The sequence below is a fragment of the Thunnus albacares genome, chromosome 7 (assembly GCF_914725855.1).
Source record: "Thunnus albacares chromosome 7, fThuAlb1.1, whole genome shotgun sequence".
In the NCBI taxonomy this organism is placed as follows: domain Eukaryota; kingdom Metazoa; phylum Chordata; class Actinopteri; order Scombriformes; family Scombridae; genus Thunnus; species Thunnus albacares.
The window spans coordinates 24030603-24055684 of NC_058112.1; the positions used below are offsets into that span (position 1 = coordinate 24030603).

General features: G+C 39.1%; 1 protein-coding gene across 2 annotated transcripts in view; it reads right to left on the bottom strand.

Annotated features, from left to right (window-relative positions):
- The window catches only part of plxnb2b (plexin b2b), a 122292-nt gene that overhangs the window by 12967 nt on the left and 84243 nt on the right, over positions 1–25082 (bottom strand). For both annotated transcript variants that reach the window (XM_044356544.1, XM_044356543.1), the window contains 20 exons: positions 23953–24053; positions 22290–22416; positions 21526–21685; positions 20481–20592; positions 19848–19959; positions 19384–19485; positions 19134–19229; positions 18497–18584; positions 17927–18111; positions 16121–16269; positions 14176–14287; positions 13316–13452; positions 12682–12864; positions 11277–11370; positions 8360–8557; positions 6637–6816; positions 5906–6042; positions 3025–3125; positions 2421–2650; positions 225–406 (listed from right to left, as the gene is read on the bottom strand). In XM_044356544.1, coding sequence (XP_044212479.1) covers positions 225–406; positions 2421–2650; positions 3025–3125; positions 5906–6042; positions 6637–6816; positions 8360–8557; positions 11277–11370; positions 12682–12864; positions 13316–13452; positions 14176–14287; positions 16121–16269; positions 17927–18111; positions 18497–18584; positions 19134–19229; positions 19384–19485; positions 19848–19959; positions 20481–20592; positions 21526–21685; positions 22290–22416; positions 23953–24053 — 2786 coding nt within the window. The remainder of the gene's footprint in view (positions 1–224; positions 407–2420; positions 2651–3024; positions 3126–5905; positions 6043–6636; positions 6817–8359; positions 8558–11276; positions 11371–12681; positions 12865–13315; positions 13453–14175; positions 14288–16120; positions 16270–17926; positions 18112–18496; positions 18585–19133; positions 19230–19383; positions 19486–19847; positions 19960–20480; positions 20593–21525; positions 21686–22289; positions 22417–23952; positions 24054–25082) is intronic.

Genomic DNA, 25082 nt, shown 5'->3' on the forward strand with positions numbered 1-25082 from the left:
GTACAAAATTTCACAGCAATCCATCAAGCAGTTCTTGTGATATTTCAGTCTGGATCAACCAACAGACCGACTAGACCGCTAGCGTGGCTCTATAAAGCATCCAAGTTGCCAAAATATCTTCGCAGTACCAAACTTACTGATTTTAGACCTAGTACTTGGATTATTTGGCATTGTCACTGCATCAGTATTTACAGAACAGCAGTACCGAGTTGCTCCTCACTCACCTGCGCAGCATGAGTTTGGGGTTCTTGCTGTTGACGTATTCCTCCATCAGCTCCAGGAGCAGTGTTCTCATGATGTCGGTGTAGTATTCCAGTTTCCCATGCAGAGCCACTGTCAGCAGGGAGGCAAAATACACCTTGGCCCTGGCGTTGAAGTCATGACTGCGCTCCAGGGTACGGATAAACTACAAATACATTACCACACACACAGAAACAGGCAAATGACAAGATATATTAATCATCCTGATGATGCCCGCACACACACACAGAACCACACACAGGCTAATCAAACATAAAATTAGTTAAGATAATCAAAGGACTAATGCTAGTGAAAACAATAATTATCAAGGTAAATTTAGTTCTGCCCGGTAAAATATTGTGGCTTAGAAAATATACCAATTAGTGGCAGAGGAATCACCCACACATATGCAGTCAACACCTCAGAGACTGTTTCTGTGCCAGCAATATTGGATTATTAGGAATCTTCACATGTCACCCTCTGCTATATATTCTGTTTCTCACTTTGAATACTGTACTCCACTAACTAAACCATTACTCAGTTCAAGGGATGAGAGCCTGAATTTAAAATAGATTCTGATAAAGGATTGTGGTTACGGCAGATTTCGAAAGCTCATAGAGATGTAGGAGATTGTTTCCCAAACGAATCCTCAGAAGAGACCACAAGCAACAATCCTGCCACATTTTAGGAGGACGCATAGCCTGATACAGTTCATGGCTCCATGCCATAGAAATTCAATGTCATCCAAACAATAATAAAACACATAAATGAGTCACATTGTTGAACTAGGTGACCTATTCCATTATTGCAACGAACAAGGCCAGTTTAGTTTATTCAGAAACAACTCCTCAACTGCATTTTCCATTTCTGAGTCGCTCCAAATCAGAGAGATGTCACTGCACATGCACAAGGACGTGTTTCATGCTTCTTTGGCAATTTTATGACCTCTGAAGTATTTTAAAAAAAATACTAAAAGATGAAAATACTAAAAGATTAAAATAAGCCAGCCTTATCCTTACAGTCTATTTACTCCATACTATGTGTTGTATTGTATAAAGCAAACAAATACAGTTTATTGCATGATTAAATTTAGACTGGGTCTTCTAAAGAAAATAAACACAATACTAAGACTCTACAGCCTCGACAGCTGCTCTGTGAGCCTTTACTTAAAGTTCAGGCAGAAAGAATTTGGAGAGTTACACATTTTTTTGTTCTTCTGTCTCTGTGCTTGAGCACTTTCAATTTGAAATAAAGTCATGGATATTACATTGAAGAGCCACGTCTCAGCTTTAATTTGAGTAGGTTTACATCAATATTGAAATTGATGTAAACCTAAATAATAATACATAGTGCCTGAAAGTTTAGGGGTTCAAAGGTAATTGGACATTCGGCTACTAAATGTTTCTCAGGCAGCTGTGTGTCGTTTAAACATCAGAGTTGAGAGTTAGGAACTGCCATTTAGACTGAGGTGGAATTGTCCGTCAATATGAGGAGTAAAGAGGTGACCATGCAAGTGAAGAAGATGATAATGAGGCTGAAAAAAAGTTGGTTTGCCACAATCAACAGTTGGGTACATTCTAAAAAAGCAAGTGTGCCCAGGAAAACTAGAAAATGGCAAACGACCTGGTGGACAGAAGAACACAAATATTGTGGATGACCAGACAGTTATTTGCATGGTGAAGAAAAACCTCCTTATGACTGCACAGCAAGTCAAGAATGTTCTCTGTAAGCAAACATGTTTCACTGTCAACGATCAAGAGAGGACTTCATGACCACAACATCAGAGGATTCACCACAAGATGCAAAGGTAAGCCTCAAAAATAGAAAGGCCAGGTTGCAATTCCCAAAAACATATAAAAAGAAAACGGTAGAGTTTGGGAAGAAAGATCATTAGGATGTCTGAGAACCATGAATGAATTTTGTGGCGATCATTGCGGAGCCATTTCATTCTGGACCAAAGTGGTGGACCAATCAACACTGACATCCCTAAGGGCCAGCAGCTACTGTGGCTAAAAAGAAAAATTAGGAAATCTAGATGTGTTTTAAAAGTATCACGCATCATTTGCATCGTAAAGCTCCCAGATCACACACTGCTGTAAACTGTGTGTGTGCAGACATCTGTATCAGTCTGTGACTACAGCTGACATTTAGTGATACAGGTCCATGAACAGTATAATTACATTAATGAGGAAGGTCTTGGAGTTCAGGAGATTGGAGAACTGGTTGAGTGCCTGGGTCACTGTGGCCCGCCGAGCCTCTGGGATGTCCAGCTTCCCTGTAATCATCACATCATTGGCACCATCCTTAGAAGGCAGGAAGAAGACGCGATCTGTGTAGGTCTTGTAGTCTAGGAAGGGGATTCGTCCCTCACTCAAGTCGTTGGTGTGGTCCTCCATCTCAATCATCAAGTCTGCAAGACAGAAATAAAAGAAAAAAACCAGCTCATTCCTCTTTTATAAGCAGTTTTTTAAATTTGTGTGCTGCTCGTCTGTCTCAATCTTTATGTTGCGAGAGGCAGAGGAGGGAAGTGGGAGCATTGCAGGGAAAATAATTTCAGCTGTGAAAGATTGTTTTCTATTACTGTTACTGCAAAACTACTCCTCATAATGATGATAACATGATGTTAAGCAGGGGAATTTATTTAATTCACTGCAGTACAATACATCAAAGAAATGTAATCAGAGCTGTGAAGCACTTCATTACTTCATAGCTTCGAAGAAACATGGATCCTTTGAGGGGCATTAGCGATATTGCCGAGCGTTTGCACAGCAGCACGGATAATACCTGTGAATTCTTTCTTGCAGCGGTCTCGAACGCTCTCCTCCAGGTTCTCTAGCTGGTGTTTCACCTTCTCATACTCCCTCTCTGCCTGTTGACTCTTTCTCCTGCACAGATGATGCAATACAAACACAACACAGGTATCATGAAAGCAAATACGTGCGGAAGGGAAGGATTTTAACTTACTTTGTCAAAAATATGTGTGAAAAAATGTGTTTAAAAATCATTTCATACATCTAATTGTTGTTGAAAGACTACATGCACTAGTTTGAGGGTGGATAGAGGACATCTAGAAGACTGAACTAGTGAATAAAATGCAACAAAAGCCAGGAGGATGAACTAAAATATATATAAGACAATCCTACAATAATATTACACCAGTCAAATTTGTGAAAAATACCAATAACTCAATGTAAGTACAAAAGAAAGTATGTTATTAAAAGGTGTAACATGAGATATATATGATAAAGAAAACATTTAGATAACATTTGATAAAGAGACAAAGAATAAAAGCAATATCGAGTTACAGAGAAACATCATGCGTATATTTTACTGTAAAGTCCCCACAAATTCACATTCCAGATATTTCTAAAACTTATTAAGGGAATTTTATACTGGCTTGAAATTAAATGTAAAGAAATTTAAAGTAGGATGGTAACATCTATCCATTTATGATATTTGTTCATGTATTATGTTTGTTTGCAATTGGAAGGGCTTAGTATCATGTTTGTTCATATTTGAAGAACTCATTGAGCTTTATTTGTATGCATAATGGAAAGTGTTGCTGGCGTCCTCTGATTGACAGCTTTTTTGCGGTTTAGAGCCTATAGCCTTTATACGTACAGTATTTAGTGTTTGTCTATATTGTATGAACTTTGCCTGATGAAGGTCTAAATAATAAATAAAGTGGTGTGGGATTCCAAGTCAAAAGTAGAATGGTATTAAATGTTTTCTTTTTTTATCTCTTTTGCTTGTTAATGTTTCCCTCTTAGCTTAATGCTTGATATGAACACACAACACTGACCCAGCAGGCTATGTTTATTTACCCAGAGTAGGCTATTTACTTGGCCTCTCCTCTAATGACCTCTTACTTTAATTACCGGATAGATAATGCAACCCAAATAATGGAGAATCTGCTATTAAGCCGATCCAAATCAACAAGACTTTGCTGCACTGAAAACTTAACTGCTCTGAAAAAAACATTACATGATAAAAGTTCATCAGTAGGTTACAGTCTATAGATGATACGCAGACAACCTACCAAAGCTCATTTTTTTCATGTTGGCTATTGCTGGCTGTTGTGAAAAACTGTGAGCTGATCTTCAACACTTTAAACCGCCCCTAAAACTAGATTGTGAGGTTGAGATTCATGGATGTATTATAACACAAAACAGAAACTGACATTTAAAGCTGCCTGTGCTTTACTACTCATAAAGTGAACTAGGGCTGCAATTAACTATTATTTTCATTATGGATTAATCTGTCATTTAGTTTCTCTATTAACTGATTAGTTGTTTGGTCTACAAAATGTCAGAAAATCATGAAAAATGTTGATCGCTGTTTCCCAAAGCCCAAGATGCAACCTAAAATATCTTGTTTTTTTCCTAACCAACAGTCTAAAACCCAAAGATATTCAGGTTACTATCATATAGGACTAAAGAAACCAGAAAATATTCACAAAAAAAGACTCAAAATGATTCATCGATTATCAAAATAGTTGCCAATTAATTTTCTAATTTATCATTGTAGCTCTAAAGTGGACAATGAGCTACATTGCATAAAATAGTTGCCAACATGGGGGTCAGGACCTCACAAAGCATCCCCAGCAATTACAAATGGAATTGCAAATACATAACTACAGCCTTTTCAAATCTTCAAGTGTAATGAGAGAGTAGTTTTTTGCAGCTTTTTAGAGCATAGTATTTGAACCCAGTTCTTCCAAGCTCAGTGTGAACATGATGATGAAGCTGATGTTAAAATGTCCTGTGACCTGACATTACTGTATTTATATGTGACCAAAGTGCAGAGGTAATGAGGCAGGTTTTTTGCAGTAGATCCTTATAGATAAATAACACACAATGCTTCTCCCTTCCGTTGATTAAAAACGACCATCCCACCTTTTCATATAAGATGCAATGGTGAGTGAGGAATTTATCACCTGTAATGAAACGCAGCGCGCTGTGATACACAGAGTCATGAGGCTTCAAAGTGGAGGGAGAAGCATGCATATATACAATATCATCATCATCAACTGCAGACATAGTTGCAGATTGCACAATGGTCTTCCAACTAACAGAAGAGACGCATGATTTGTTTCTATAAAAAAAAAAAATCCAAGTTTGACCTTCGGTTTGCTTGAAAGGTGTTACACAGGGGTCTTTAAAGTGAGTCTGCAATCTCTTCAAGCCTCTAAAAGTCGTTAAAATACAATAATCTGAGAAGGAAACATAACTCCTGCTGAACTGGTCACAACATGTCCACTCTTCAGCCATAACTTGTCATGAGGGATCATTCACAAGAGGACTTTTCTTCATTTTAAGGGGTCACAAGCCAAAGAGACTGAGAGCCCTTGGCATAAAAAATTGCAGGCTTGTAAGTCAACTATTAAGCTGCCAAATAGTCTCTACTGTGAGAAAAAAGTAAGTCTCTAGGAAAGCAGTGTACAATAATAACAGTAGAAAAAGGCTTGACCAGTAACAACAGTGTTTATAGAGTGTTATATGGCATTATTTAGCTGTCTGTCAATCTGTCTGGGATCAACAAGTCCAAATAAAAGGGGCTTCCTACAGCTCATTTACTGTAAAAAAAAAAATGCAGTTAGAGGTAGTTGGCTTATTCTGTTTTTATAATATGTGTATGTGAAGTTTGCTTAAATAGCTTCATTTACCTGTAGCAGTAGACAGAGATAGCAATGATGAGCAGCATGGGCACAATGACGGCAGGGATGATGATGTAGAGTGACAAATCATTCTTCTGCTCGTATTGCACTGAGCCGACCACCCACTCCCCTTTCCCAAACTTGATCTGTGGATAAACACGGAGAAGGAATCTTATTATCTGCACAAGCCCTCCACATTTTTGCCAGAGATTTATTCAGACGCTGGTCAATGGTAAAGATTCAACAGTGTTTGAGAGGAAACGGGGATGGAGGAGAATCTACATAATAATTGTAGCAGTTCTGCTAAGCTGCTACAGGACCTTTCAGTATTTTAAAGTGCTGGGGCTTCCTGCAAGTGGATGTGCCCATATTAACTGAACAAATGCATACATGTATTGTGTCTGACACTTTATAATCAAGTACTTTTTCTATACTGGTTTCCTGTACAATCGATAGTCCAGTGGCGTCACTTCGTTATGAAGCACACGGCCAGAGAAATGAAACAATAGCTCACTTAGAAGAATTACCCAGAGGAGAGGTTACAGTATTCATCACAATTGTGGCTAGACTATAATTAAATATAATTAAGGGCCTGTAGCTACATGAAAATTGTTCAACCAGAGAAAGAATGGGGTCTCAACATGTACAGAGGACACGCCTGGAGAAGTACTGTTTCATGATTCATGATGCATGCATGCTCTCATCTGCAAGTCTGTGTGTCTGTCTTTGTCTGATCTGACCGTCAGATCCAGCAGCTCAGGCCGAGTGTCCCGACGGTGCCGTCTGGAGCGAGCACGGGGCGGGGTGGAGGGTGGGTCCAGGAACAGCTTGTCATCCTGAAGAGTGTTGACCAGACAGGGAACATCGCCCACAAACGCTTGTGCCTCTTTGGCCGTCATCGCTCTGGAGAATCCTCGACCCTGTAAAGGGAAAATCGACAGTAACGCTCAAAGTTTCTTCCATATGGGAGAAAAATTAATTACTGCGTTTATACACCATCAAGCAGATGCATCATACTTAGAGTATTAACAACATTATTGTAAGCACTGTCATTTGTACTGGATGGAAAGTTTTAAGCAGCTCTTCAGTGTACTGTATAGATTGTTCCACCAAGTGAGTGCCAAAAGTAATTAGAAAGGTTAAGATTATATTAATTGTACGCACATTGCTTAGACATTTCTTACTTAAGACACTTCAGGCACAGCTCCAGTCAATTCTACAGTCCTGGCAGTGCAATATACACTTGAGATTCTGCAGTACACTTCTATATCTACAGACATGCTTTCAATTATCCTAATGCAGTCTGGAACCTAGGCAAGGTGAAATTAGCTTAAGTAAACCAGGGTCTGAGTAATTGAAAAGGCCTCAGACCTTTTTTTGCAAATGCCTTTCCTGTCTAATTTACCTTAAGTGTGTTTACCCAATGAAAGTTTAAGAGGGAATATAATGGAGTGTTGAAGCTGACAACAGTAATAACCTATAAGAGTTGGAACAATTTGTCATTTAATCAATTAGTAGACTGACAGAATATTAATATACAACAATTATCCAGCTCAAGCTTCTCATTTGCGGTGTGTATTTCTTTGTCTTATGTGATGGTAAATTAAATATCTTTTTGATTTGGATTGTTGGGAAGACAAAACAAGCAACTCATAGATGGGCATTTTTCACTATTTTCTGACATTTTAGAGATCAAACGATTAATACAAAAAAAAATCTACATCGATAAATAATATAGATAGTTAAATAATTCAAACCAAGTACAAAAGGAAAAATAAACCTTTATATTTATCCCTTAACTTCCAATAATTTAGTGAATAAAGTCAAAAGCTTTTTAATTTTTCTTTCTCTTTACCTCCAATCAGTTGATCAAATTAATTCAAACTTAAATTGGTAGCTGTCTTCTATTTACTTTCTACTCCTGTGTTTTAGGTCTTAGCACATATTTAAAAGTCAAATATCAAGAACATGACAAGCTGTGCATCATTTTCACATCATCAACTTACTTATGATAAACATTTATCCTGCACAACACCAGCAAGAGTATTTTAATGTACAGGGTGTATTTGAATGCATACTTTAAATCAGTGGTTCCAAACTGTTTTCTGTTGTAGCAAAACAGCTTTATTTCTTCATCTGTTCATAAAGGTTAAAATAATAAATGTTTGCTAATTGCAACTAATAATGTACACTTACCTCAGTTCATTTGACATCCAAAACAATCAGACCACTGAGGTAAAATATTAAATGTTTTGCTATTATGTAATGAAACACAGCCAGAATATAAGCAGCTAAAGACTGAAAATGTGCCGCACAGTAACTGCAATTCAGCATCTTTTCCATTTTTATCCTCAAGTCACATAATAAACACCATTTGTCTTAATTCCTTGGCACAAAAAGGCTGACTTCTCATAAAACACTATAACTGCAGCATTGAAAGGAACCTCAGCAGACTGTACTCACAGTGACAATGATGATGCTGGTCTCGGTGATGATCTTCTTGGTCAGCTCGTTGAAGGAAGGGTCAGGGTGGTAGTCAAAGGGCTTCAGATCTTTCTCCCAGTTGTCTAACTGGATGTACGTTCTAAAGGGCTGGTTCAGGGAATTGTTTACTGTTGGAGACCGAAACTGGATGACTGTGTCGTTCTTCTCCTGGGCATCCTGAAAGTGTCGGAAGTGCAGTTATAGTTACTTATATGGTGACATATTATATAACACCCATATAAAAAGTAAAACAAGAAGACATGAAGAAGTACATAAAAACTGTATTAAACACTGAAAATATGAGGCAGGATTAAAAATAAAAAGGCAAACAGTGGGCGTTGAGGGCTTTTTTGAAGTGAATTAATGTTTTTGTTGTGTGAGGGAAGACAGTTTTGGGGGTGGGGTTGCTGGAGGAAAAAAGCCTGGTTTGGTACAATGGAGAAAGTAAAATTACAGTATGTGTCTCTTTTCCATCACTCTATTACAATCCCAAACTGCTGTCGTAGAATAACCGCCTCTGATGAATCACAACTCATGTTGAGTCATTCCTCCTCTGGCTTTGTTTATTTGTTTTTGGTTAACTGGACTGATGGTGATATTTCTGTCACTCTGATTGTTTCGATGCATCACTGACAATACTGTGTGTGACAGCTAAACCCCACAGCAGTCTAAGTTTTTTTTAAAAAGGATAAAGGCGAAAGGCGTAGGCTACATTGATAATCTTTTGAAAAAAAGAAGACCTACTCTAAATTTTGAATCTTGTGCCATTTAGTGCAAAAGTTGTTTTTTCCTTACATTCCTTTAAACTGTGGAACTACAGAAACTCTGCACTGACTGCACACTTCTGACCATAAATTGTTCTGTGTTGATCGACAAGTTTGATATTTTGGGAATCTCTTCCTGCCGGAGAAGATTGATACCACTCTCATATCTGTCTGATTACTACAGGCAGCAGCCTGTTAGCATTTCTTAGCACAAAGACTGGAAACAGGCAAACAGCTAGCTTTGCTCTGTCTAAAGGTAAAAAAAAAAAAAAAGCCTCAGCTACCAACACCTCAAAAGCTCACTAATTAACACGTTTTATCTCACTTGCACCGAAGTGTAAAAACGATAATTTGCTGTTTTACAATTTGCAGATTCTGTAGCATCATTATCTGTGACATAACATCTTCAAATAATGGCTTTAGAAGCCAAGCAATATATTTGACTTTACTTATAAATATACAGTATGTGTGTTGTGTTGTCAGAGATAGTATTTATACAGTTTGGTTTGTAATCTAATCGATGTAATTTGGTAATTTGCATAACATTTTGTAATTTGGGGTATAATGTGTCATTTCTGTGAAGTCATTTAAAATCTTCCCAGTTTAAACAGCGTTTTACTCAAGTGTCATATCACGTGTCGAACATACACATACACACACATACATACATACATACATACATACATTTTTACCTCTCATGCTCATATACAAGGGGCAACCTAAAAATTGTAGTTATCGGATTTGCCACTATAATGTATGTCTAGAGCTTGGAGAAACCAAAATTGGGACTGAAAGGGAAAAGATTCGCCACCATGGAATAAATCCAGGAAGAAATGTTTCCAGGGATGTGAGAAATGCTGGGACAAGTGTATCGCATCTCAAGGAGAGTACTTTGAAGGGGATTAGAAAGGTACTACTGAAAAATTTAACAAATCCGGGACTTTTTGGGTCCCCCCTTGTATTAACAAGATAGTTTGTCAGACTGTTCAGTTAGCTATGCAACAGTTACAACTGGCACTTCCCCATGTGTTACTATTTAGTAACAGCTACTCTCTACATAAGATGTAGGTTGTGTAGTGATTCATAAATTTCCACTTAGTAAAGACTTATGTTACAATTAGGCTAATTTTTAAATTATGAACAGCTGCTGCAACTCCACAAGTCTTTTGTTTATTTGTTTTAAATTACAACAAAGCACTAGAGGGTCTTTCCAGAAAAAACACATCAGTGCTTTGAGACGCTAACCTGACCTACAATGTAATCAACATGTTTTTACCACAGGCCAGCTGCCATAATGACTCAAAATATTTGGGTCTAGTTCAGTGGATAGACTTAAACCAAGAGAGGCTTATGAAGTTGACCAGCCAAGGCCTTTGAGATAACATTTTACATCCGCTGCTAGTTTGTGGCAGCCAGAAGTCTCTGCAAATCTCTCCCTGGTCCCTGGGTAGCAGTGACCAGGGACTTGGCCGGGAGTAAAGTGGTGGAGAGCGGCATAGTCACATAATCTTCTGCAACCTTAATGCCGGTATTAAATTTATCCCTTTAAATGAAATGAACAAAATTTAACTGCTTAACATTGCTCAGTACACTGGAGGGCAGCTGTGTGCAACTCCTTTAAGTTCCCTGGCAGAGTCAATCCTAGTTGATTAAGCTGGACAAGGAACATGGTCATATTTTGGTAAGGGTGAAACAGTGGTGCTGCTATCTGCAATCCTACAGGTTTAAGGATTTATGGTCTGAGAAGTGAGATGAAGTAATACTGGCTTATGAAATCTCACTGATCAGCGGAAGCAAGGAGGAGTGGAGATATGTGTGTGTTTGTCGGTGAGCGTGCATGCTCGAACAGTGGAAATGCTTCACGGCGTCTGAATGAATCACCGCTGTAGTCGTAGGCTCATGAAATGTGGAGAGATCGATGGACAGTGCTGCTACTGTGAGGAGGGAGCAGATAAAGTAGAAATTCTCTGAGAAAGAGTAGCTGGAAAGACACAGTTAAGAGAAAGATAGAGCAAGAGATCAAAGAAATGATGACTGGGAGAGAGATGGGCAATCAACAGATGGATGGAACAATGGAGAAGGTGGCACAGATAATTAAAGGGAATACAAAAAGAAATGGAAGACATACACACCTCAAAAGCTGTCCAATTGTCTCCCTGGACCTTCATGACAGCTGTCTGGATTAAGTCGAAGCCTAAGCCAGTCACCACAATGTTCCTTCCTCCACTAAAAACACACACACACGCACACCAACAAAAAACACAAAATCAGCATAGATACACACACGGCCACACAAAGACAAGCTCATGGGGAGAGTTATGAGAAGACAGACACAGTTCTTAAATTGCACCTGGGGTAATTTTCACCAGAGATGAAAACACATTAGTTAAGCCTGCGAGCACCCTTTCTGTTGTCTGTTGTTCCAGTCTGTATGCCTAATCACCCCCTCCATAGTGCTTTGAATTGCACAAAAAAAGCAAGGTAACCGTCTAATCCATCCAGTTTGTCACAACATCAAAGACCAGCATTTGTATCCCCTTCAGTCAATCAGAAAATATTCTGCACACACACACACACACACACACACACACACTCAACAACTATTGAGGGACAAATCACTCTTTTAAAAAACAATAAGTTTCTTGGCATTAATAATCTTTTCAGAGGTTTCAGACAGATAGAAGATTGCGGGGGCAGAGTACGGGACAGGTGCCTTTCTAAGTGTTCAATTTTCGACATACAGAACTCTGCTATTCAACCTCGTTGTCAATGTCAACTTAGCAGCTTTTTTCCTTTTCACAAAATAGCAGTGTGAGGTATTTGAAGGGAAACTGCAATATCTGTCAGCCTGGGTATTATATTCCTATTCTTGTCCTCTATAATGAGTATTTGTCCTGATAACATTTTACTCTGTTTTGGAGATTTAAGGGAGCGAGCCTCCTACAGCTTAACAAACAAGACTAAAGTATACAGCCACGCTATCAGCTCTGTGAGGCTGCACTTAGACTCAACAGTGCTTTGAGCGAAATGCTAACGTCAGCATGCTAACATGCTTACAGTGACAATGCTAACATGCAATGTTCAGGCAGGTGATATGTTTACCATGTTCACTAGCTTAACATTTGCTAATTAGCATTTCAACTTTAGCAAACTATCCAAATCTTGACAACAGAGGTAATGCATGAAATGTTATCATGCTTTACACATTGATGTTGAATTGGTGCGGAGTTAAAAAGAAATGTATGGTTATTTCTGCTTCCCAAGGATTTGCAACACTGTAGAAAGCTCCCTTTAAATGTTTTAATATTTTACAAGTGTTTCTGTTTCTAAATGTAATAAGTATAACATTTTAGAAGGGATCAGGGATCATTTTAAAACATTATGACCAAAGAATGGCACCCGGTTTGACAAAAAAACATAATTTCCCTTAAACATTAATCCAGTAGTAGTGTGTTTCCACATAAAATGAGAGCAAAACATTAAAAACATAAATCAGGATCAAATACTATTTCAAGCACTCTGCTACTTAAAACTAACCAGACAAAGCTTCCTTTCGGGTGGTGGTCCAGCACATTGGGGTTATCCATGAACTGGAAGGCACTCGGGATGGTTGTTGTGGTACGCTTTCCATACTTCACTGTGACGGTGAGAGGGTCGGAGGGCAACTTATCTTCTTGGTATTTTCCTGTCCTGCAGGTGATCTTTTCTCCAAACTGCTCCCTGTCGAGACAAGGACATAACTTAGCACTGGCTGGAGGAGGGGGGTCACACAAGGTCATTGTGCAGTGGAGGCCAACATGGCAGCAGCCTGACAGCTTGTTAAGTCCTGGCTTTGCTGCTTCACTTGCTCGTTATTTTTACTATTACCTCAGCCTAAAATGTCACCGTGGACCGGTGTCGACAGAACACTCGTGGTCACAGCAGTGACGGCAAATAGTAAGGGGAAAAAAAAAACCTTGCTTGTGACACCACAGTTAAGGTCAATTCCATTTTTGCTTCAGGAATGTAGAAAGAAAAAAATCAATTTATGGGCTTCAAAGTGTGCGTACTGTAGAATTTGCATAGAATACAATGTCTGAATAACAAGTAGCACTTATCAACTAAAGAGACTGAAGCGAAACAGAATTGGTCTTTGGCGTGAATGACAATTATTGAGAAAAGAAATCCTTACACAGTGCAGTCCACCCCTCCGATGGTAACCTGGACATCATCCTTACTGCCAGTGCCCAGAAATGTTCCAGAAATTGTAATGAGGGTGCCCCCGGCTTTAGGACCTCTAGCTGGGTTCACCTCCTGGGGAATCGGGTCCTGGTGACAGGAGGGTTGGGGTCAGAAAATAAAGCATGAATACATATCCATCTTTCCCCCCGCAAGGATTTTAAAGCACACACAGGCCACAGCCTACAGGCAAACACTCACTCGCACACATAAGAACAACACACACACAGATACAGTGCAATGTCATATACCCACACATTTCCTGCTCTCACCCTCCTTGATCTCCCTCTCTCTATCAGAAACACACACACACACAATCATACAAGCACCACATCTGCCTCAATTTGCTGAGTAAACAGTTAGGCGGAGCACTCCCCTGTGGGAAGCTTTAGCGGAGCCAGAGATATGAAAAGCCAGTTAAATAGCTACGCTGTAGCCTGTTAAAGTATTAGAGAGAAAAGAGGTCTACTGCACAGCATCTGGTTAAAGAGGAATGCATACACATTTTTTGGTGTATCGTACAGTGTATTACCACTGTAATGTGACAGCATCTTAATTTACCAATACATTAGGATGTTGTATTTGTACATTCCACTTAAATGACATGGTATGTCCTGATAAGGGGCTCTCTGCACTTAGGAAATGGAAAACATAATAGAGACCATAAAACATCAAGATCAGTTGAAAGCTTTTGGATGTGTTTATTCTCTGGGTCCTATGCCTCCACACTCGAAGTGCGGCTGAGGAGAAAGAGTGTGTGTGTGTGTGTGTGTGTGTGTGTGTGTGTGTGTGTGTGTAAGACAGAGTATTTACCCTGTAGGTGAAGTACATAGAGGAGGTTCCTCTCTTTTCTCCCTTCACCTCCACTTCCACCTGGCCCCAGTGGTTTTTCTTAGGAGAAAGAGGGCCAATCTCACACACCACGCTGGACAGGACAAGAGACAACAAAAAGAAACATTTAAATAGGATTTAACAACAAATATGTAAACTGTGTGATCTGTATTCCCAATTTCATTCAGTTTGCGAAAGCACCTATTTCAAGAAAAGTCTGAGAAGCATTTCTGAAATTAAACAACAACTACAAATAAAACTGTTGTCTGCACTACTTTGAATTCCAGCATGGAGCTGCTCCACTGAAAACAAAATGATGGCTTCATGCAATCTTTGTTCAAATTTACACATTCAAATGAGCTATTTTTGCAAGACAATTAACAGCTAAAACAGTGATGTGAAGAAATAAGATGACGCAATGGAAAACCCGTAAAAATTTCAAGCAAATGAACAACAACATGCACAAGATCACGCAGGCGAAGTAAAAATGAGATGAAGATGAGAGTAGGCACGTGAACACTAAAGTGGATGATTTAAGAGTGAAAAACATTCCATCTGGTCTCATAAATCCTGGTTTAAGCCTCATCATGCAGATGGCGGGGCAAGAATTTGTCAAACGTGGATCCATCCTGCCAGGTGTCAACAGTACTGGCTAGTGGCTATTGGGCAATGATGTGGCTGTTCTCTTTTTCATGGGAAATTCGTGCGAACTGAACATTTTGTAAACATTCCTGTGACTGGAGTGCATTTGCGAGAATTCGGTTTTTTTCCAGGCAGTATTTGCATCACTCAGCCCATTAAAGCATTTTTTGAGATGAGGTGGAACAGAATGTCTGCAGCATCAGAAGTTTGTGGTAAATGATGTGTGTGATGCTATCAAATCAGTCTAGTGTATTTCCAGTGTGAATCTATGTTTTAAGGAATTCAGGCTGCTCTAGAGGCAAAAACAGGGTAATTTCCATCACCAGTCATATATAAAAGAATGAGTTGCCACAGACAGTATATAAAGACTGACATTCAACCAAGCACTATACTTCAATTTTGAGGCACTTTACTTGACTATTTCCATTTTCTGACACATATACGTCTACTTCACTACATCTCTGAGAGATAAATTGTACTATGTACTCTGCTACTTTTACCCAACACCTGTTTCAGATGTCTATGAGTTGTTTTCAGCTCCATCCCAGAGTGATTTCCTCTCTAAACTTCTCAGATGGTTCCATTTAAATAACTGTTCCAGTGAAGTATCCAATAACTCACAAAGAAGCAAAGACTAGAGAAAAATCCAAAAAATGAATATAAATTTGTGCAGCTGAACTTTAGTTGTTTTTTTTTCTTCTTTACAATCACATTAATAATCTATTGACCCCAAACTGCATATAAAGTGGTTAAAACTAGCTGCTGCTTGACCAGCTACAATGGTAAAATGCTACTTACACATTACTGCATCAGTATTATTCAAATAATGTGATATATAATAATACATCATTACAGGGGACATTTTTCCAAGCATATTTTGCTTATAATACTTCTGTACTTTTACTTGAGTAGGATTTGAATGCAGGACTTTTACTTGTAATGGAGTATTTTCACATTGCTCTATTGGTAGTTTTACACAAATAAAGATGTGAGTACTAACATTCCCCTTTTAAAAGTGTGATACTGTTTCTGAATCAACCTGCGTCTGAAGACTTTTTTTTCTCTAGACTTCAGATCAATAGAGTGGCATAATGAGCTAATTAAAATATCCACCCAGGTTACCTAAAGCAAAGGCAAAGCATTCCTTAGCTGATAATGTTTCAAAGTTCGCCAAAGAAAAACAAACTTTAGAGAAAACCTGCTCATACACAGTTTGAACAGCAGCAACAGAAGACAGCATGTGCTTGTGCATTTGCATGAATACGTCAGGGTGTGTAATTATTACCTAGTGGAGACAGAGTACTTCTCTAGCTGATGAACACAGGGCTCCCCGACCACGGTGATGCTTCTGATGTCTTCCTTCTGGATGCCTAGGTTGGAGCCACGGATGGTGATGGAGATGCCTCCCTGCATGGGGCCGAAACGAGGGATGATCTGGATGAGGAGATACAGTGTGGGGGTGGGGTGGGTATTTGTTGGAAGAAGGGATTTGAAATGGATTTAAGCAGATTAGTTGTGCAATAAGAACATACAAGAGATTTATACAATCTGTTTAAGTCTGCTGAATAGTTGCAGTTAAAGTGTTTAATATTCAAGGCCACAGAGAAGAATTACATCCATACTGTATGAGTTATGTTTGTTGATTGTGTGCATGTACAAGAGCCCGACTCATACTGGAGTCTTTAGGCTGATACTGATAGGATACTGATAGATACTCAAGAATAATAAACATCTGATTACAACATATAGGCTGGGGTTTTTAACACAGCATAACAATGATCTTGTACAATGAAATTGAAACTGAAGGATAACCCATAAATGTTTCTTTATGGGTTGAGGAAATTCTACTTCTTAAAGATACCCATCACACATGTGTTAAGATATATATAAAAATCTCTTATAAGGTTTTCCACAAACAATTACCTCCTTTAACATTCTTAAAAATATATACAAATATTGTTCATTTCAAAAGTTTAACTGCTGGACACCAGATGTGTCCTTTTTCACTGAAAAGTCCATTCTCCAAAGACTCCAGTATGTGCACTGGAGGCTTCAAATATCTATATCACACTTGTGTTAGTTGTATACTGGACCACTACTGGCTTCAAATTAGTCGTGATGTCACAAATCCTGCTCATAGGTATACGCCTTAAACTCAGATCTAAGGTGACCACAGAGAAACTCTGCACTTTTTCAGCGAGTGAATGTGAAAACAACCTTCTAGCGTCAAACTCTGCGCCTACATCACTCTGCACAGTTAAAACATCCAAATGAAGTAACAATAAACAAAACTCATTTGTGAGTGGAGGGGGGCTTTAAGCTAAATAAACAATTTAAAACCCCATCAGATTATCTGACAAATGTGTTGTCGCAAAAATGAAAACAGAGCTGTTTTTCTTAGCTCATGAAAAATTGACATTTTGGAGATGCGTGGTTTTCACAGGACAGATACTGTACGCCTCAGTAAAGATATTTTGCAGTTGTAGAATCTATCAAAGATGACAGTAACAGTAAAATAAAATAGCAGTAAATGTTGAACATTAAACATCCCTGAAATTTGAATTATCATAATAAATATAAATAAGAACAAAAACATTAAAAAAAAAAACACTACAAAATATACACAGAAATACTGTCAATAAAACATTTATTACTGTAGTTTACTGCTCTGCAATTTCTTTTTGCATGTCTGCCAACATCTAGTCTATTTATGATACATGTACAGTATCTGCTTGTCAATCTATCAGTCAGGCTCCGGTAAGTACGGTCATAACCTGCGTCACATTGACATCAACACAATTACTGAGGGATTTTTGTCAATGACAATAAGGCATCAACAATTAAGTGAGCAAATAAAGAATTGATCCAGTCTAGATGTGCTGCAGGTCAGCGCAACACGCCCTCAAGGAGAAACAGACTTTCAACTCCTCCATCTTCAGAACGATGAAAACGCAGTCAATAAACTGCTCCGATCAATAATCCAATCATCAAAGTTGATGCCTTTTCACTGCTAATCACAAGTCATTAAAGATTGCACTGTTTTCAGTTCATGGGTCAAACATAATGTGATGACGACATTGTAACGACTCACATCGGTGATCTCGGGGTCGGGGCACTCAGTGTTGTAGGGATCCGCGGACCCGTGTTGGTCAGAATTGCACAGCTTCTCGTACACACACGCCTTCTGCTTGGCACACCACACACACCTGTACTTTGGGTCGGCATTCTTACAGAGACTACAGTCCTCCCTTCCCATGGAGCAGTTGTACAGGGTGACTGTATGAGAAGTGGTGAGGAGAAAAAAATATTTTACATTAAACAAAATCTTACATTTAAATAGTGCATACCACAGTGTGAGGACTTGTATGTATTCTGAATGAACAGGGAATGGCTGTATGTAAACCTGATAACTTTATTTAAATTTGCATAACAAGGAAAATGTAAAACAGGCCTCACAATCACTTGTTATGTAGGCATCTCAATCCTTCATATTCTGTCAAAACGTGTCTGATAGTCATTACCAATTAATTTTCTCGCTAATTTTCTATTCAAGATTAAAAAGGTAGCCTCCTCAAATCTAATGGAGGGCCCGCAGTGGGACCGGCGGTGTACACACAGGGCATTACAAATAAGATCTCCACATTAAAATGTGAGCGCGTACCGTTCAGCGTGCTGTCCATCTTCTTGCCTGACTCCTTGTCCTTCACGTAGAAAAGAACATTGGTCTCCGGTGACTTATTGTAGGAAAACTAAGAAATTGGAAGAAAATGAATTATTAATACAGAACCCAGTGATTAATGGCACTTAAGCTCTTCTCTGCAAACAGTGTGGGCTGCCGTTCCCCCATGCCAAGGGAAAAAAAAAAGAGGGGGAAAAAAAAAAAATCATACCAAGTCTGTCAGATTTTCGGCTGAAGAAATCAATGTTGGAAAAGAACATAGCTGGGGGCTAGGCACTGTTTGAGCTTCCCAATCACACAATGTGGAGACAGAGCTAAAATAATATTGGTGAGGAGAGTCTGTCCATTAGAGGGAGCTAGAGAATATCAAAGGGGCTGTAAAAGCCAGCTAAAGGGTGATTTGATTGATTAAGTCAGCTGTATATATATAGAAAGTCTGCATGTAAACTTTTTCAGTGCAGAAAAAAAAAGCAATCAATTTTTAGTCTACATTATATTTCACTCTGTGTGGGTGGCCAGAAGCCATCTGAGCAATTTAGTAAAGGAATAAAATCAGCACTTCAGTGTCAAGTTTCCAATCAAGACAAGTGTCAAGCAACTAGCAAACAGACAAACTCACATTGAAGCCACTGAAGGTGTAGAAAGGCCCTTGCTCCTTGCTGACCTCTTCTTCCACATTTCTCATCAGTTCAGTGCCGATGGTGAAAACATGGCCCTGGAGAACCAGACAAATAAAAACAAGGATGATGGTAAACTCACAGACATCAATTGTGACCAATCTGGTTCACCACGGCGCTACTCGAGAAGTGTTTAAATGAGCTGACAAGATTTACAGAAATGCTTTAAATTCTGCATCTGTGCCTCTTTACCTGGTAGAGGTCCAAATTTATCCCCTCAAAGCTGATACGCGTCTTGTAGCCCACGGGGATGAGCACAGGATCTGGATTCTCAAATTGAGGACACTTTGCTCCCTGAGAAGGCATCAAAACAAATCAGATACTCCCACTTTCAATCATTTACATTTTAAATACGCCAACCACTTAACGGACACCCTCATCTGCGGTGACAGATAAGTGTATCGCTGAAACATCTGCTGACTTGTAAATTGATATCCTCCACCCTTCAACATTTGTCACGCAAGATGGTGGCAGCTGATACCAGGATTTAAGTTTTTTATTAATTTTCGGGAGGAATTTGGATCACTCAGGCGCCACATCACGTGCGGTGATTAGACATGTCTTTCGAAACTTCTGCTACACTTTTGGCAGCATTTCTCAAAACACATATTATCAGAGATAAGAGTCTTGATATGTGAAACCTTGACATGACTAACCTGACGGTGCTTGATGATGGTGGGACCCATCATGCCGTCGTCCATGTCGCTGCAGGTATGGTCACGTGTGTTCCACTGGCAACCCCATGAACTGGCCACACATGACATACACCTGAAAAACAAACACAGAAACACCGAAGATAAGAAAGTGCTTTCACGCACAGCATTAGGTAGGAGCACACACACGTAAAAGCACACACACACAAACAAAATTTAAAACATGCAAACTCATCAAAGAGCGTCCGCCATAAAAATCCATGTTGCTGACAACGAAATGGATCTCTGCAACTTCACATAAGCAAAGCTCGTTCATCACACATTCCTCGGCATGAAAGAAATGAAGAAAAAAAATAAGGAGGGGGAAAAAATGGGGAGATCGACTTTCATTTTTTGATTAATGAAAAGGAAACTGAGGCAATTTCCTCAGCTTGGTAATAAAAGGAGGAGAGAAAATGCAAGAGGTGCATTCAAAACTACCATGCATCACAATTTACAAACAGAGCCTTGATCTCTCGTCTGTTCGTGCACGGTGATACATTTACATCAAGGTTGTCAGTTGATGCTGTGTTCAGTGTCACGGTGTATTTTCGCTGAGTGACAGAGCAGAACTGATACATTAAGAGTCTGACTCACGGTGTGTTTTCAGATTTCCTCACTGTGGCGGCGCAGTTGTAGAACTTGAACTCCCGCATGGCCAGCTCCACGGTCTCGTTGACGAAAATCCTGACCGCCACGGCCACAAAGTCTGAGGGCACGGCAAAGGAGAGATAGGGGAGATATGAGTTTTACACATTTATTTACGAGTGAAGATGATCTTTAGGGAAGATTCTGAATATTCAAGACATCCGGTTCACAGTAAGATGTCATTCATACATTTGAAGACCAAACAACAGACATTTTGACATGACAAGACATGACCTTTAAATAATTTAATTATGTATTAATTTAAAAGAGACATATCACATATATGATTTTCTGTCATTTTTATACTGTTATGAAGTCGGATGTCTACGTTAAACAAGGTCAGAGGTCCAAAAATGCTTCCTGCAAGTCAAAAACCAGGGATTCAGCCTTCTCTGAACGCTTCTTTAGCAAAATTACCTCTACTCCCTCCTCTTGATGACATCAGATTGATTGCGCATGCTCACAAAAGTGCGAGCGTTGTTCACTCACATATCTCGGATCGGATTCGGTCCAGAATATGTACAGATGTATTTGAGAAGTTTCCATTTTGAATAAAGAACGAGAAAAATAAGTGAAATCCTACTACTACCGTTTGTTTATTTAGCCTCCCAAGCACGCAGAAGTCTGCTGAAGGGCAGGGAGCTGGCCAACCAGAACAGAAGGGGCCTATTTGGGGGACCCCAGGGCAAAATGTTGCTGTTGGGCCCCTACTGACCCCCTACCTACGGTGCAATGTATTCATATTCTGTCAGCTCCAGGTTCCCATTAAGTCCAGAACAACCATTGCTCCCAGGGTTTTCCCCATTTACAGTTAATTAAATTACCAAAACCATCTGGCATGCAGTGGACCTTGGGCTTCTTAGGCCTCTCTGTGTTCTGGGCTCTGGACCTTTTCCCCTCTTTTACACGGCCTTGGTTATAGTGGAGGACAACAGACATTTGCCTTGAAAAAAGATGCATTAAGAGTGCGCAGGTTAATTATAAAAGGCCACACCTTGGTCCTCAGGTGTTTGTGGTATACGTGAGGGTTGGGGCAGATCACAGGAGACTTGACCAGAGTCAGACATGGTGCAGTCACTCCGGAAAGACTCAATGGTGCAGTGCAGACGGTCAGAGGGCCCGATGGTGGGAAGGGAGGGGATGTTGATCTTAACCTGTACAGAATAAAATATGCAAAGGATTCAGAACAGTATAAGCAGCTGAAAACTGAGTTTTTCACAGGACGCATTATTGACCTGCTCACCAAGTTTGGCTGAATACTTAAGTTCAAATGAAATTAATTTCTTTGCTTAGTGTATTCAAACATCTTAATGTAACACAATTTAACAAAATATAGAAACAGTTTCCTTTTATAAATGGAGAATGAAAAAGACAGGGTTGCTGTTGATGGAAATACAAGGATGAGTCAGAGGAGGAGGGAAAGAGAAGTAGTCAGAAAGCAAAGGGATGAAAAAAACAACTTGAGAGAGAATGAACACTGGAGAGCCTCTCCATCTTCAGGCTGTGAGCACAATCAACCAGGGCAGTTATAATAAGCCAGTTTGGAGTTTTCTGGATGGATCAATACAGAGCAGGAATACCTGGAGCCCAGGGTCTCTGATTCACAATGGAAACAGTTTATTACTCAGACTGTGCATGTTTGTGTGACGTGCATGTAAGTGGGGCTTGTGTACTGCAGAGCGACAGAGACAGAAAGAGGTGCACGGAACAAAGGGAGAGAGCGAGCAAGAAGGAGCGAAAAGAGAAGCACTGCTGTACCTTCTGAGTCTTTTTACAGGAAAGGTTCGGGGGATAGAAGGAGACAATCTTGACACATTGCCGCCTCGGGCTCCACAGCCAGCCATTCTTCTCCTCTGCCCGTCGGCACTCAGACCTCCTGGTACACCTTCAGACAGAGAAAGAACAACTCCCATCAGCCTCTGCTCCACATTCCCTAAACACTTTCACAAGGCCTCAAAAAAATAAAAAACAGGTTTTCAATGTGCTTTTATGAATAACAACCGATGCCCAAGTGACATCAAGCAGGATCTGTGTAGATTTTTAAAATAAAGTTTGTAAAAATATGAAAAACATTACATGCCTTCACTGGCAACTATTTTGATAATCATTTGTCTTTTTTTTTGGCAAAAGTGCCAAATGTTCCCTTGTTTCAATTGTTAGGATTTGCTTCTTTTCTTTGTCTTACGTGATGATAATCTGAATATATCTCGGTTTCAGTCTGTTGGTCTGGGAAAACAAGGAATCTGCTGGTATCACCTTGGGCTTTGGGAAACTGTGTAGGGCATTTTTCACATTTTTTACATTTTAGATATTAAATGATAAATTGATTGATTGAAATAATGATGAAAATAATCATGAGTTGCAGCCCAACAAAATTTGGCAATCTGTAATATGTTCTGATATACAGTAAACATCATGTGATACACTTTCACAATTACACTATGTTGCAGAGGAAATGGAGAAAAATAGAAAACGTAATATACAACAAAAGCACAGGTACAGATTTTTTGTCATCAATCAGGTGAAACACAAAAACTAAAATACACAGTAGAAGAGGAATAAAATGTCTTAATAACGTGCTTACAAACAGAACCACACGACATAATGTAGCATCAGATTTCAGTGAAATATAATATGGATTCAGTTGTTTAAGACGTAGAAGTGAAGAGAGAAAGGAAAGCAAGTTAAGAAGGGCTGAAAATAATGAATATTATTGATTAATCTGAAATGTATTTTCTCAATTAAATGTCAGAAAACTGAAAAACGTCCATCACAGTTTCCTAAGTGTCATCAAATGTCTTGTTTTATTCAAGCAGCAGTCCAAAACCAAATGATATCAGTTTACCATAAGGTAGGACAAAGACAGATAGCAGGCAGACGCTGATAACATTAAATATTTGGCATTTTTGTTTGAAAACAGTTAATTGATCATCAAAATAGTTGCAGATGAATGTTCTGTTGATTGTGTAATTGATTAATCGACTGATTAAAAGCAGCTCTAAAGCTATGTAAAGTGCACTCAATGTTTCTCAGTAACAGCTCCTTCCAGAGGGACACAACTGTTTTTGTGATTTGGTCTTGTTCCTGGTCACATCCTTGTAAAAAACATGATAGATACCATCCTTTCAACACCTCCAGACCCTGATAAATATAGGCTGATGAGAGTAAATTGCACAGACTGCCTTCGCTGCATGAGGCTGACAAACAGCTTTAATTCCTTACGGCTCTACGGACAACAGGAGATGGAATATAAACACAGAGGGGTACTAAAAGTGTCTGCCATAAAACACTGAACAAATACCCCGCTGTGTTTTACAGATGGAATTGCATGTGTGGGTGTTTGTGTTAGTCTGTCACTGTGTGTGTGCATTTATAAGTGCATGCATGAGTGTGTTTGTGTATGTGTGTGTGTGATCCTCACCTGCCCTCCAGGACACACCAGCCACAGTAAGGGTCCGTCATTTCCACACATGATTGGCAGTCTTTCTTTTGGAGGCACGTCTGCACTGGCACCTTGGTGATCTGCAGAATTACACCATGAAATATGATCAAACAAAGCACCTTCTGGAGACACTGCAAAAAATGTAAAGCATTTACTGGTTTGTTGCAGGTGTCCAAAGTGGGAGTAAAACAAGTCTTGTCATGGTACATGGTCTCTCATGTTTGCTCCCTATGTTCAATTATTCAACCAATCCCTTCAGTCCAAATGCTGAATATTTATTGGACTCGGTGCAGAAAAGTACATTTGCTCTACATGTACTTGAGCACTTCCATTTGATGCTAGTTTAAGGCGTCACTATGCTTAAAACGTGTGCTTGTTGAATTGTCAAAGAGTGACTGAAACTTGTAACTTTCCGAAATCAACCACTTTACGCAGCGATTATCTTTTTTTCATTCTTGACAACTTTTTCTACCACTTTTCAAGTGTACAACTGAGTGTAACACCGTGAATATATTTGAGAGACTGTCCCAAAGTGTGTACTGTTATCCCTTTGTGTACAATTCTTAACCTGTTAAGCAACACTGGCCCACCCATTGGACACTTTAGCCTTGTTGGCATTATTTTCAGGATCACTTATACTCATTCTGACTTTATGGTTGTAAAATTCAAAGATTTACCTTTTAAATGAGACCAGGGTTATGGTTGTAATCAAAAGGGTTGAAGAACAGTAACCTTCTTATTTTGGGTACATTATTTTATTTTCAGGTACAAAAATGGGGTGCATGATAAGATATGCTCTAGCTTGTGTAATAAATACTTATGATTTTTCTGCTAATACTTTGAGAATTTTTCCAATGCAGACATTTACTTGTATTTGAGTATTTTTACATTGTGCTACTTCAAATTTTACTTAATTAAAAAAGATTTGAGTGGCTCTTCCACCACTGCTTGCGCCTTGTATGATATACAGTATAGTAGATCAACTGTTAAAAACATATTTGTCATATTGTGAATTTACAATATTCATAGACTGTTACACTTGGGATATACGTATATATATAGATCTCAAAGTAACACTTAGCAATAACTTGTTAGACTTGAGTCATCTG